Source organism: Dipteris shenzhenensis, chromosome 18 (genome assembly GCF_047967505.1).
Source record: "Dipteris shenzhenensis isolate YYH24624 ecotype China chromosome 18, Dip_SZ_1.0, whole genome shotgun sequence".
Classification (NCBI taxonomy): Eukaryota; Viridiplantae; Streptophyta; class Polypodiopsida; order Gleicheniales; family Dipteridaceae; genus Dipteris; species Dipteris shenzhenensis.
The window spans coordinates 42,151,883-42,167,275 of NC_141613.1; the positions used below are offsets into that span (position 1 = coordinate 42,151,883).

At 41.0% G+C, this 15,393-nt stretch overlaps 1 protein-coding gene across 1 annotated transcript in view; it reads left to right on the top strand.

Moving 5' to 3' along the window:
* The window catches only part of LOC147891248 (germin-like protein 9-3), a 29,642-nt gene extending 14,580 nt beyond the window's left edge, over positions 1-15,062 (top strand). Inside the window, exon 3 of the mRNA XM_087389188.1 lies at positions 14,411-15,062. Within this exon, the coding sequence (XP_087245314.1) occupies positions 14,411-15,062 (652 nt within the window). The remainder of the gene's footprint in view (positions 1-14,410) is intronic.
* The last annotated feature ends 331 nt before the right edge of the window (positions 15,063-15,393 follow it).

Genomic DNA, 15,393 nt, shown 5'->3' on the forward strand with positions numbered 1-15,393 from the left:
AGCTTCCTTATTGGGGTCAGTTACAAATCAATCATCTCTTGGATCCCATGCATATCTTTAAGAATGTGGGGGCTACCATTTGGGCACACTTGGTTGGTTCCAAGGACTCGAGAGGAGTGCGAGAAGACTTGCGTGCTATGAATAGGATGTCTCGTTTGTGGCCCCAAGTGCATGCTTCAGGAAAAGTTGTCCTCCCGAAAGCAACGTGGATCCTCTCTACGAGGGAGGAGGCAGCGATCAAGGCAGACATTGCCTCTTTTCAAACACCGACAGGGTACATGCGTTGCTTGAAAGGAGCATTTTCAAAGGACAATAAGCTTAGTGGCCTCAAGTCCCATGATTGGCACAAGGTCTTACAGGTATTCTAAGTAGAATTAGTGTACCGATAATAGTGATGCATTAGCGTAATTATTATTATGTTATATTGTTGACATGATTTCATTGTTGCTTTGATAGTTCATCCTTCCAATTACAATAAAAGGGTGCTTACAAGAAGATGTTAGAAATGCTATATTCAAGATCTGTGGTATTGTGAGGTATGCTTACTATCAATTCGCATTATCTATTTTCTTCATGGACATGTGAAATAGGTGGATATCTCAAATATCTTACATATGCATGGACATGTGAAATAGGTGGATATCTCAAAAAGAGATCTCTATATCGAGCATCGAGAAGGCTAGGGTGGAATCCATCGAAGCCGTATGCTTGCTTGAGAAGCACTTTCCCTCAAGCATTATGACAACTCAAGTCCACTTGCTTGTGCACATAGTTGATGAGGTGGCTATAGCAGGTACCGTTCATAATCGATGGATGTTTTTTCTCGAGCGGTTTATGAAAACTTTAAAGGGGTTTGTAAGACAAAGAGCAAGACCAGAAGCAAGCATGGCAGAGGGATGGCTTGTGCAAGAGTCATTAGTATATATCACAGAGTTTCTTGCATCCACGGATCCTGATATGCCGCAAGCTTGGCACAACAAGGATGATGATCGCATCATTGGCGAGGTCCCCCAAGGAAAAGGGATTGAAAGAAAGATGAGCGAAGAGCAAATGGAGAAATTCAATAAGTTTTGTATCCTCAATAGCCCTGAGATGCAGAAGTGGATTGAGAGATATGAAGTGGCCAAAGCAGAAAGAATAAATGCAAGGACGAGATTCAGAGTAATGTACAGGCGATCACAACCATATCCACGAGATCTGGCTCTTCTCCCTACTCACATGTCACTTGATTGGCTACAACTAGCTATACGTAAAGCCGAACGTGATGGAGAGACAATAAACGAGCGCGAGCGGGAGTTATCATCTGGATGTATGGTGCATGTAAGTTTCTTATCTCTTGATGTAATTAAGTAATTATTTGTGGCAATATATGCTATAAAATAGGTGCATCTTCATTGTTTTAATGATGCTCTTTTACAGTACAAAAAGTACAGTGCATTATGGTCATATGGACGACATTTTCGCATAGAACGCATCGATTCAAAGAGAGTCACGTATGATTGTGGAGTCATGGCTAACTTCACACAAGATAGCCGAGCAAGTGCTTCGGATACCAATCTTCTCTCCTCACAGTTGGATTATTGTGGAACCATACGCGACATCTATGAAATTGATTTCAGACGATTTACTATTTTCATTCTTGATGTAAAATGGTTTAGAACTACTTACAACGGTCCCCATGCAACTGTGAGAAAAGATGGTAGCGGTCTCTTTGCAATAGACTCCACCAAACATTGGACCGATGAAAGTGATACTTTTGTTCTTCCCGAGCACTGTGAGCAGGTGCATACTAATGATTTAATTAGTCGAAGCTTTCGTTTTTTAAGTCCATTGATATATATATAATTGACGACATTTGGCACGTGATTTTTCATCTTCAATATAGGTGGTTTTTCATCCGGATCGTTCTGATCCAAGATGGTGGTACGTGATCCAAGTTGCGCCACGAAGTAAGCAGATTTTTGAAGATCGAGATGTGGATATGGAGATGCCACTACCAAATCCGGATCCAATTGATGAATCTAGCGAAGAAGATGTAGATCACCATATGAGGCAAGAGGAAGATGCGCATAATGACATCGCACGGGAGGAGGATGGAGATCACGATATTGACGAGGAAGACAACAATCGTCAAGATCGATCACCACACTTAAGCTTAATTGAAGAAGATGATCAAATACTTTTAGGTGAACGTACGATGCTAGAGTACGATGATGATATAGGAGATCAACTCGGTATAGAGTTGGAGATAGACTTACTTGGCGCCTTAGACTTGGCTCAAGATGAAACAGTTGATGTAAATGCTCTTATTTAATTTGATTTTTCTCATCTCCAACTTGGACATGAATATATGAGCTTCAAAGGCTTGATGTACATGCTCTCATTTTTTATTTCTCTATGAGCTCAAACATGTATGAAAATTTAAAAAATTTTGTCATTGGAAGAAAATAAATTTTAAGACTTAAAAAAAAAAAAAAACCTCTCTGTAAAACGTCGCTATAATATAGTCTCAGTGTCGCTATATAGCGACCTTTAAAAGTCGCTATATAGCGACTTTAATAGAAGTCGCTATATAGCGACCTTTCATAGTCGCTATATAGCGACTATTACTAACGTCGCTATATAGCGACGATTCTTAAAAGTCGCTATATAGCGACGATTTACGACACCCGATTTTTATACCGACGATTAACGCTAAGCGGGCGCTAATCGTCGGTACGTAAACGTCGCAATAGGATGCGTGTGTAGTAGTGTCATATGTTTGAGTTATGATCTCGTTTTAATTTAATACAAGATGCAGTGCCACACCTGCATATGTTGCCCTATGCTCGCCGTGAGGAGGCGAAGCATTGGCGATATGAGGTGGGATCTTCAGAAGGGACCATTGGAGTGATGGTGATAGTAGCCCTCCACCATTACCTCATTAAGCTGTGGAGGAAGATGTGTTTGATGATAAAGTGCGGGATTTATATGCCCATCAAGGGAGGGATGATAGCATGGAGCAGGATGATCTTTTTACTACAGCATCGAATCCATTGTTTGAGGGGTGCACATTCTCTGTTCTACGTGCCTCCCTTGAGTTACTAAACTTGCAAACCATCTATCGATAGAGCAATGCAAGTTTGAATGCATTGCTCAAGTAAGCTTTAAAGTCTATTTTGCAAACATGGTGAATTATGCTAGTGGGTCAATTACTCGAATTCTTTTCCTCATTTATGGTCTTCATGTGCAGGCTATTGTGTAAAATGCTTCCAAGGGAGAATAAAGTACCGACCTCAAGAGATATGGCAAGGCAACATGTGACCTCTCTTGGAGGATTAGATTACAAGTGCATCCATGCATGCATCAATGATTGTGTTTTGTTTCGTGGACTACATAAGGATGCAAGAGAGTGTCCTACTTGTGGAGAGGCAAGATATAGAGCAGATCTCAAAACTTTGGACGTGCCTCGTAAGGTTCTGCGACATTTTCCCATAATCCCTCGCATCCAACATATGTTCAAGTTCAAATCCATTGCAGAGCTCATGTCATGGCATTCCTCCCATCGATCAACCGATGGCAAGTGGAGAACTCCCGCAAACACTCCTGTGTGGAAGCATATTCAAGACACATGGCCAAGCTTCAAGGAAGAACCTAGGAGCTTGAGACTTGGATTGGGTATAGATGGTGTAAACCCATTTGGTCTCAAAAGCACCTCTTACAGTGTATGGCCAGTGATATTAGTGAATTATAATCTTCCACCCTCTATGGCTATTAAGAAAGGACATGTTATGCTATCCCTTCTAATTCCAAGGAAACATAAAGTCAAAAATCCTGATGTTTATTTGGAGCCTTTGATTGACAAGCTAGAGATACTTTGGAGAGGTATCGAGGTGCATGATGTGAGCAAGCTTCCTCATCACGAGACTTCACTGCAAAGCAGTCTTGATGTGGACAATGCATGACTTCCCAGGCTATGGCGAGTGTTCAGGTAAGCATTGCACTTCTAATTATGAATAGGCAAAGGGTGTGGCACCCTAAACCCACCTTCAACTCTCAATTGCATCTATTGTTCAGGTCTCACTACATCGGGTTACCATGCATGTCCTGTTTGTGGTCCTTTGCTAGTTGCCTCATGGGCAGACGCATTGAATAAGGTCATCTATGAGAATCACCATCAATTTCTCCCACCTGATCATCCTAGATATGTTGCCCCTTGGAATGAAGTCCTCCCACAATCACTCACCGTGGGAGATTAGATGAGAATTTGGGACAGTTCCACGACTCCACCACTTGGCATGAGCTGGTAAGGGTTTGTAACTATTGTGTGCTATATTGACTAGAAATAAAGATTGCCCGCTAACACTTTATTTTGTTTAAATACTCCATCTTTTATCATTTACCATATTGGTCCCACATCAAGATCAATCATCTGCTTGATCCCATGCATATCTTCAAGAATGTGGCATCTACCATTTGTGAGCATTTGAATGGGACACGAGATTTCGTAGGCATAAGGGAGGATCTATGTACCACAGGGAGGATGCGTGAAGCTTTGCCACAAGAGAGACCAAATGGGCGTGTTTTTTTACCTCGTGCACCGTGGAGGTTATAAAAGCTAGAGATGGTGGTGATGAAGCGCGCTATTACTACAATTCGTACTCCCACTGGGATGCATGAGGTGTTTGAAGGGAGCCTTTACAAAGAGCAAGAAAAGAGGTGTAGAGCAATTCTATGGCTTGAAATCTCATGATTGGCACAAGATGCTCCAAGTAAGTATTTCATCACATAGTGCATCTAAGGATGTGAAAGATTGTATTTACAAGATGGGTGAGCTTGTGAGGTACTTTACATGATACAAAATATGATGCGTATCAATGCTCCATGCAAGGTGTTCATATTGCTAATATGGTGTACTTTTTCATTTCAAGGTATGTGAGCTCAAAGGAAATAGATCCCACCATGCTTGAGAATGCTCAAGTTATGTCAGTGGAGGTGGTTTGTTTATTGGAGGAGACATTTCCACATTCTATTCTCACAAGCCAACTACATCTTATAGTGCATTTGGTGGATGAGATTGCTATATGCAGTACTATACATGCACAATGGTTGTTCTTCCTCGAGCGCTTCATAAAGACCTTGAAGGGCTTCGTGAGACAAAATGCAAGACCCGAAGGTAGCATGGCTGAGGGTTGGTTGGTACAAGAGTCACTTGTATATATTTTTGAGTTTCTTGTTGATGTGCATAGCTCTCTCCCATGACTATCGAGAGATGATGAAGACCTAAGGATGACCTCTATTGTGCCTCAAAGGAAAGGATGCAACAAAGTAATAGACACAGAAATGCATAATAGTATCAACCTCTATTGCGTGCTTAATAGTGATGTGATGAAAAGATGGGTGACAAGATACGAGGATGCAAAGGCAAGAAGACAAGAAGAAAGGGCCCTCTTTCATACACACCACGGATCTCATGTGCCATACCCTCAGTATCTAAGAGCACTTCCAAAGGATATTCATGTGGATTGGCTACTTGATGAAATGGAGAAAGCAGAGATAGACGAGGGGATGCATATCACAATGGAAGAATGGGACTATGCTAGGGGATCCATGAGCAAGGTCAGTATATAGAATGTTATGCATAAGTTAGGAGCTTTCAATAATTTAGATTGCTTATTTAATTGATTTTTTCTTGGTATAGTGCACTATGTTCAATGCTATATGGTGTGAGGGTAAGCATTTTCGAACACAACGGATTGATGATAAGAGAAACACACAAGATTGCGGCATCATTGCTAGCTTTGAGGGAGCCAATGGAGCCATGGATGATTATTGTGGCATAATCCAAGATATTATTAAGCTTGACTTTCGATGCTTCTTTGTGTATGTTTTGGATGTAAAGTGCTTTAAGGACGTGGTGGAAAGAGGCCCTAATGCAACAATTAAATGCCATGCAAGTGGATTTGTAACTATTGACTCCACAAAGTTTTGGCAAAGTAGGAAGGACACACTAGTACTACCGCAACAATGTGAACAGGTAGTGTGCACACATAAAAATACTCGCTTTTAAATATTTGATGCAAGGAAAATAACATGATTGTATTTGTGTTTGAATTAGGTGGTCTATCAACCTATGGTGGATAATAATAGATGGTGGCATGTCATACCTATTATGCCACGTTCCAAAGTGATGTATAGTACATTTACTAATATGGAGCGTATGGAGGATGATCATGGCCATGGAGGTGATGATGACCGTGATACGAGAGAGGAGGATGATCATGAGAGTGGTTTGAATGTATTTGTAGATCTAAACACTTTTTTGGATTTTTAAATAGATAGTTTGGCAAGGGTTTATCTCATTGAGGATGAGACTGATGAACCATAGCCCATCATTGATATTGGCAAAACTATTTTACATATTGTCTCATTCTCCTCACCTCACTTAATTCTTGTATATGTGGGCTTGCAAAAAAGCATTGATGTTTTTGTTAAAATTATGTGCTTTGGTAATGATGGGCGATGTTTGGAAATCAGTGAATATGTACACCAAAATCTCACTTTCTGTATTCTCTGTTTTACATCTAAATACGCATCTAATTCTCAGTGTAGATGCGCTAATAGATGTGCTAATACATGTGCAAATAGACGCACTGATAGATGTAGTATTAGATGGGCCCGTATTTTCTCAGTATAGATGCGCTAATAGACGTGTCAATACATGTGCAAATAGACGAGCTGTTAGATGCACTATTATCTACGCGCTCGTAATTTCTCTATTCAAGCAATGCCTATAGACGTGCCCGCTATTTTGCATGTCTATCAAGCGCATCTATAGTTGCTTTGTGTTGTTGTGTCTGCCATTAGAGATAGAAGTACTTGCACTAAGGTTAGCACGGGAACAAAAGATGTCAAAAGATGAACAAGTTGAAGCGAGGTTTGTTCAACTTGAAAAATTGGACGAGACCCGGCGGCATGTGCAAATAGACGAGCTGTTAGATGCACTATTAGATGCGCTCGTAATTTCTCTATTCAAGCAATGCCTATAGACGCGCCCGCTATTTTGCATGTCTATCAAGCGCATCTATAGTTGCTTTGTGTTGTTGTGTCTGCCACTAGAGATAGAAGTACTTGCACTAAGGTTAGCACGGGAACAAAAGATGTCAAAAGATGAACAAGTTGAAGCGAGGTTTGTTCAACTTGAAAAATTGGATGAGACCCGGTGGCATGCTTTGCATCATGTAAAGATCCAGAAGAGTCGACAGAAAGCCCACTTGGATGCCAAGATCTGCAAGGGCTGGGAGCGTCATTTTGCAGAAGGAGAAATGGTGTTGTGCTTTGATAGAAGATTGGACCACCAAATGGACAAAAAGTTTCTTCCAAAGTGGTCCATACCATACTAGGTCATCAAGGAACATAGCAATGGATTAGTGGAGGTTCATGAGCTGTAGGAGCCACACAATGGGAAGGCATCTCAACCCTTTCAGTGTTCAGTTGTCACCCAGCCATGGGCATGCTGCGCATTTCATGCCTGGGGGGGGATTCTATTATCGCCAAAAAAAAAATCCATTGTAAATGTAATAACTAGAAGGGAATATATGTGTGTGGCATTAGTAGAATATAATATGGAGTGGCAAGGGCCCAAGGTTAAGGTGGCGGGGCATGTACATGTGCTACCCTTCCAAGCAAGAGGACCCAAAGGTGTGTTGTACATAGTCCATGGAACAAATAATATTGTATAGTGAGATGGCATCCACTTAGTCAGTCCCACGAAACATTAAGTGATATATGGCGAAGGCCAAGGGGACATATTATATTTAATCAGTAGAGGTAGCAAGGCATCTTAGACTTTCTCATCTATGTGGACTAGACCCATGTGGAATAGTCCAAGGGATAATATTTTCATAAAGAAAAAGTAGGTTGAGGTGGGTGTGTGCATGGCCCACCCCTGACCCAGAGGGTAAGACCACATGGTGGGGAGTAAGCCCACCATGTGGAACTTACTCCCCACCTAGTAGTGTGTAGAGAAAAAATGGATCATTATGATAAGTGTCAAAAAGTGATGTCACTAGGATAAGCATATCCCAGTTCCATAGTAGGGTGGTACCCATGTCTCTGCACATAAAAGGCAATAATTAGTACTCAAATTAAATGGAGTCAAAGCATTACCTATTGAAAAATATTTATCTCAAGCCAAAAATTATCCAATGATAACATGACTTATACAAACTATACATAATAAAGAGTTATCCAATCAATGTGAATTAATTGTATGGCACTAGCCCGACCAAAGGCTAGTTGGAAAATCAGTATCATGTGTGTTTAGATTTAATAGTCCCATCAATAAATGCCATGGGAAGCACCACAAAAAATTTTAATGAGGGGGGTAGTCCACACCCTTAAACTTAGGAATGAGAATCAAGCCAATTAAATTATCAAGATTTTAAAAGGAGAGTAATCCTCATCTTGAAAGATTAACCACAATTAAATGAAGGGAACAACTATAAAAAAAGCACTAGTAAAATTAAGAAAAAATGACTATGTGTGAAAGAAAAGCAAATACTTAGCCTACCATTATAATGGATGCAAAGATTAAACAAAGGGTTTAGGAAAGGGCGCGCAGTCGTCGACTAGACAAGAGCACTAATCATGAACTTGAAGTGGAGATTTGTAGCAACAAACGTAATAGCAAACTCGTTAAGAGAACGGGATACGTAACCAAAAGACCAAGGAGAGCCAAAAATGAATAAAGAGATGTCGGTTGACCAGAGAGCAAGCTGAAGCCATCCTAGCAGTTTGGCGACCTAGTAGTAGTGAGCATGAAGGAGGCGACAAGGCAGGGAAGTGAAAGAAAATCGGTTGTGGAGGAAGTGGATAGTGTGGTGATTCTTGGGGTGCAAGAAGGAAGCGCCAGCTTCAAAACTGTCAACGGCGAGGTCGACGAGAGCCATGCGACCACCGAAAAAATAATTCTTATCAATGAAGTTGAAGAGGAGGGGAAGAGCTAGCTAGACTAAAAGCTTGCAAAAAAAACACGCAAAAAGACACAGTCGGACAGAGTTAAAAATTATACTACGTAGAAAGCCAAGTAGTAAGGCAAACTGTAGTAACATAAATCAAGAAAAGCAAAGGACAAGCTAGCCAAGCGATGAGCTCAAACCTTAGTAAAATTCTTCATGGGTTAACAATCACACCATCGAGAGGAATAAGTGCAGACTTTCAGAGACTGAGTAGGACGGAGAGCTCGGGCAGCCAATCTTGAGAGCAGGGGGATCGAAGGCATAAGCAAAAGCCAGATGGCTTAACAACAAAGCTATGTAAAAGGGAAGGTTATGCCGCCAAGCAAGAAAGCATAGTCACATAAAAAAGGTTGAAGGTGTGTCAAACGAAGAAGGCCTAAGCACCTGTAATACTGATGACGCCGTAAAATAGAGACTGCTCGATGGAGTACGTAAAAAAGAGAAGGAAAGATAGCTTAGGCCAGGAGATAAGAGAACTGTGAAACGGCAAAGTGTTGCACCAAGCAAGCAAGAACCCTGAAGTTCATAAGTAGCTATATAGGACCTTTGCAAGGGCACTGATTAATAACGCAAATGAAGAGAGGACTAGAGAAGCGAGGATCGTGGACTGCAAGCCATAGATCACGGTGATGCAAGCGTTACAAGAAGGTCATCCAGCAAGGTCGTGGGTAGAGAGTGTGTTAAGGTTAGGGCTTTCAAGTCAAGGTAGTTATCAAGTCAAGGTAGTTAAGGGGGTTTAATATTACAAGGTAGGTGGGCGGTGGCCGATGTGAGGTGGGTTTGTTTAAGGTTAGGTCCATTTGTTTTGAGCTGAATGGTTACATTAGAGTATAAGTAGAGCGTGGGTGTATCTTCTTTAGACAATTTTCCAAAAAGATAAGAGGGCTTTTAATTTAAAAAGTTGTACATATAAATGATTAATGTTGTAAAACATCTTAAAATGCGTGAGAAGAGGGGTGATGTGAATCCTAAACCAGTTTAGGAAGGTTAATAAGCAAATGTGTGAGTAAGCACAAAAGGCGGTATAGAAATGTGTGACAAAACAAAAAGTGCTTCCAAAAATTCATTGTGGAAAATTAATAAGTGAGGTTCACACAAAACTTATGAATATACTCCTCAAATCCAAAAGGACTATAATGCTCATCTTATACATAATTCTTCGCCAAACCAACATCTTAGCATAAAATGGTTAAAGCTTAAGAAAATAAAAAAAGGTGGATGGGGGTGGAAAGGAAAAAAGCAATAATAGGGGGGGACAAATGTGTAAATTTTAACAAGAGTGGGAGCAAATTCCAACATAAACCAAATTACTAATAATTCCCAAAAAGGAATCATATCATAAAGAAAGTGGGGTAGTTAGATGTATCAATTGTGTGTGCGCGCGTGTGTGTGTGTGTGTATAATTAATTATGTATAAGAATAAAGATATTGTGTGTATTTGTGTGTGTGTGTGTCTATGTGTGCACGCGTGTGTATGTGTGTGTGTGTGTGTGTGAGAGAGAGAGAGAGAGAGACATAGGCATGGAGTGAGGGAGGAACCTATGCAAGATAATAAGAGAGGGACTGGGAGCTTGTGAGACAATGAGAGAGAGAGAGAGAGAGAGAGAGAGAGAGAGAGAGTTAGAGATAACAAGAGACACTCTAGATAAGGAGAGACATGTAGAGAGAAAGCGCAATACTGGACAGAGAGATTGAAATAAAAAATCCTTGTAGTGCAGGGGACATATGATTGCAAGCAACATTGCTATGCTATATAAAAAATCCTTGTAGTGCAGGGGACATATGATCACAAGCAACACTACTATGCTATATAAAAAATCCTTGATGTGCGGGAAAGGATTTTGAATCGCAAGCAACATTGCTATACTAATTTTAGAACTCCACCTCTTTTTTCTAAAAGGAGTACTTTTTACATAGTTCACCGTAGAGTGCATCCACCCAAAACATCATCTATCTCAACAAACAAAAGAAGTGGGCAGGGGGTTCGAATGATCCAGAGACTTGTTGGTGAGGTAACGATTGGATGGTACGGTGTGCGTACCAAAAAAACAAACCAAAGAAAAATAGAAAAGCTCAAGGTTTATGTAGGTTCCGAGGGTGGTCACTAAGAAATATGTAAGATAGCACGTGCGATCAATAAAAGATCTGTATATAGGTTGTAAAAATATGTAGGTAGGGGGTTTATTTAATAACCATTGATCCCACATGCTATAAGGCATTTTTACATGGTGACCCCCCAAGATGTAGGTTTAGTTTAAAGCATATTCCCCTTCCTTCTTTCCTTCCTATTCCCTTCCACGTAGCAATAACTGCCTTCCCAATAGTTACCGGCTTCTCATGCAAAAATCTGCACTCTGTGCATGAGCTCCACCTTCCTCACTTCCTCCTTTGCCATCATGATGGTTGTTGATCATTTTGTAAAACCGTGTATGTGCTTGGTTATTTCACCTCCAGGTCCGTAACCGTCCTTCTTTTCTGATTCACAAACTTGATCACATCCTTCTTTTATTATTCACAAACTTGATCGTATGCAATATTTCTATTCTAGATTCCTACAACGTTACAATTTCTATGTGATCCTCTGCAGTCCAATGATGTAAGCATCAAATCTTTTCCCATGCATGGGGATCCCAAAATAGCATTCCATGCTTAGCTTCTAATGCTTTGATAGGTTTAATATCACATGGTTTTGAGAGTCACCGTTCTCAAGCTATTGAAAACTGATGTATTTCTCGACGTCAGAATCACATTCTACTTGTTTGAAGAATCTAAGGAAGATGTAGTGCATATTACAACCCACTTCATCTCTTTGTGAAGGTTATCCTTCGTCTAGGGACTTTGAGTACAATAGGCAATCAGTGGGCTAGCATATTTATAGAGGGCCTACACATTGACAAGCTGCATGGAAGGCCAATTAGTGTTGATCGCTCAAGGTTCCAGTAAAACTACTCAGCATTGCCTGAAAGCATGAAAGACAATCTCATCTTGGTGAGCTCGGAGATTGATCACTAAAATTCGGCATACAGGGTCTTCACCTGCGTCACAACTCGAAAGAAGATTGGGGAAGATAGCTTAAGGACCCAGTTGCAGGAAGGGAGCAATTAGATATATAGTGATACATTGCAAGGCGGCTCAATTCAAGCCTTCAAAATCATGGAGAATTTGCATTAACTACAGGTCACGGCTTTGCATCTTTGCTGAACTGCAGAGTCTTCTCTTTGGCTACCAATGATTGCACTCCCTTCACGGTAGAAATCTCTGTTCTTTTCAAAGCGTATAATACTAAGCCCCCTTCATAGTTGGTAGACGATAGTTCTCTAAAAAATTGACAGATTCAGCGATTGCTCATGAAAAAGTGATGAAAGCATAATTGTTTTCAGACCCTTGGGTTTTTAGAGACAAAAGTATGCAGATGAGACTAGATGATCATGTGCAAGCACTGAGATATTGTGAACCATTGTGAAGGAAGAATCTCTACTAATGAAAACATTGAGAATTGGGAACGAAGAGAAGAAGGCATATAATTTGCCAATGAAAACATTCTGAGCTAGGAAACAAAAGAATGCCGGCAAAAATTGGTGATATGCAAGGGTGAAGGATGTCGATTTACAACAGAATCTACGAGCAAAATGCTCAAATTTGCAATGGATTGATCGAAAAACTATTGATGAATCGGAAGATGGTGATTCAGGAGCAGAATCTACCCCAAAAATGCTCAACTTTGCAAAGCACATTGTGGTGATGAATGTTTCAACTATCAAATCACGTTTCGATGATCTTCTCGAACCTCAATTATCCATTAAAGGTCGCGAGTATGAAAGAAAGGGGTATCAAGAGAGAAATGGGGCGTCGGGTGTGGCCACTTGACTAAGAGGATATGGTTCACAGCATCACAAAATTAGGACCCAAACCCATCGTAGACGGGTCTGAGTACTTGTATATCTTAAAGCACATGCAAATGGAAAAGAACCAATGCAACTACAATGGGAGAAAATACAACTTCAAAACCCAATGGAATTATGCAAATCCATGAAAGAAATGCATGATATTACATGAGACTTCAACAAATGCATGATAATACATCAAACTTCAACAAATGCATTAAAACAAAAATGTGCATGACATCACATGCAAATGCAATGATGCACATGCAGGGAAGGCATTAGGTACACTCGGTTTAAAGATACATTGTATTGGAAATGACATGGAAGATGATGCCATTGATATGGAAATGCAAAAGTCAAATGCCTTAAAAATAATTTATTTGAAAAACATTAGTCAAAATCTTTCTCTCTCTCTCTCTCTCTCTCTCTCTCTCTCCCCCTCTCTCCCTCCCCCCCCACCTCCATTGTTTTACAAAAAACAAAAGTAATATTTAAAAATATTCTCTCTATATGTAATCCTTTTAATAATGTTGATTCAATTTTGGAGGCGCTAAAAAGAGAGAGGATGTTTCACTAATATTTTTCCTTTTCACGTTAGATAATGGTACATATGCACTTCCATGTATGCCATATCTTAAAGAATATGGGGATGAAAAAGAATTTATGCATGAAACTACATACAATTGCAATGGGAGTAAATGCCACTACTAGGCATTATGCAAATTCCATGAAAGAAATGCATGGTATTAAATTAAATTTCAACAAATGCATTGAAACAAACGTGTGCATGAAAGTAATGCAAATCCAACGAACGGGTTCATGAAATCAAATGCAAATGCAATGATGCATATGCATGGAAGGCATTTCTATTAAGTATGAATGAAACTCTAAGAGGGAGAGAATGCGCAACATTGTGGTCGAAAGTTGTAAATTCACCGATCTGACAGCCGATAAACACGACAACCTGAGATGGCCGAAGAAAGCCGAGTTACAATAACGACGCCCTTCTAATAAAGCCGGTGAGGTCATCAATCAATCCATCGCCTTGATCGAAGTTTTTGTCGTGCAAGCCGATTACATTCTATGTTTTTACAATTAATTGGCCTCGTCTGAGTATCCAACAATAAACTGAGGAAAGAAACAAAGCATATCCAAAAATAAACAGAGGAAAGAAACAAAGCATATCCAGCGGTTAACCGAATCAATGAGAAAACAATCAGTTCCAATAACGGCCAGATGAGAAACGGGTTACGGGAGTTCGAACTCCGGGTGATCTCGCAGTATCCGGGGATCCAGTATTTATACGTCGCTGTCTCTTTTCTGGCTCGAACTAGAGCCAGCATTATTAGACAACAGTTTAGGTGTGATAGCTCTAATCATTTCCTCAATGTCTGCATGGAAACCTGATTGTTGTATAGGAGAGTCGAGTTGTGGAATCTTCATTCGTTAGACTATCCTGTTAGATATGATAACAGAGTTCAAATGGTGCTCGTTTGTTCTAACTCCTAGATTGTTTTCTCTGTGCAGGCTTTGCTTGAAAAAGAATATGGCCACCCCAGCAAGCTCCATTTACGTTTGCGGATTGCTCCTCATCCTTGCTTGTGCAGGGCGGCTCGTGAAAGCCCGCGACGTGGAGCTCCTCACCGACTTCTCGGTGCCCCCCAACGTTAATGCCAGTACCCTCACTGGCTCCTTCTTTACCTTCACAGGATTTCGCGGAGGGGCACACGCTCCTAAAGGCTCCTTCAAGCCCGTCAAGGCCTTTGTGGATGCCTTCCCTGCCCTCAACGGCCTCGGCATCTCCGCAGCCTTCCTAGAGTTCCAGCCGGGCTCCCTGAACCCTCCCCACACTCATCCCCGGGGCACCGAGTTGCTCTATGTGCTCGATGGCACTCTCATGGTCGGCTTGGTGGACAGCACCAACAAGATGTTCAATCAGACGCTGCAGAAGGGAGATCTATTCGTTTTTCCGCAGGGTCTGGTGCATTTCCAGATGAACCCGAGCTCGAGCATTGAGGCACATGCACTGGCATCCTTCGGCAGCGCCAGTCCCGGCTTGATAGCTCTTCCACAGGAATTGTTCGGAACCGGCATTCCGGAAGCTGTGTTGGAGAAAGCCTTCCAGGTTCCCGATTCAGTCGTGAAGAAGCTCGAATCCCCGTTTTCCACAAAGAACTAGCTTTCATTAGTTGCCCACCCAATAATACTCGGCTCTTGGTTTTGAATTAATGTACTCTTCTCTAAAGTAGGCTTCTTGAAACTTCAAGTTGAAAGCCTCCCCCTTAGTGTTTTGATTTGTACCATCTATTATGGAGCTCCCTTGTCCTCTTATGGTCATAAGTGAAAGTGCCAAGGGAGGCTTGCAAGCGATTGGTAGTAATCGAGAGCCTATTACGCTTATTGAGGCACTTTCCCACACGTCAAGGGTAGCCTTGAGGGTGGAATATGGTAATAGCTTATCAAGGGACAATGCTTTGTCGGGTTGTGAAATTGATTTAGCCGATTTAGGT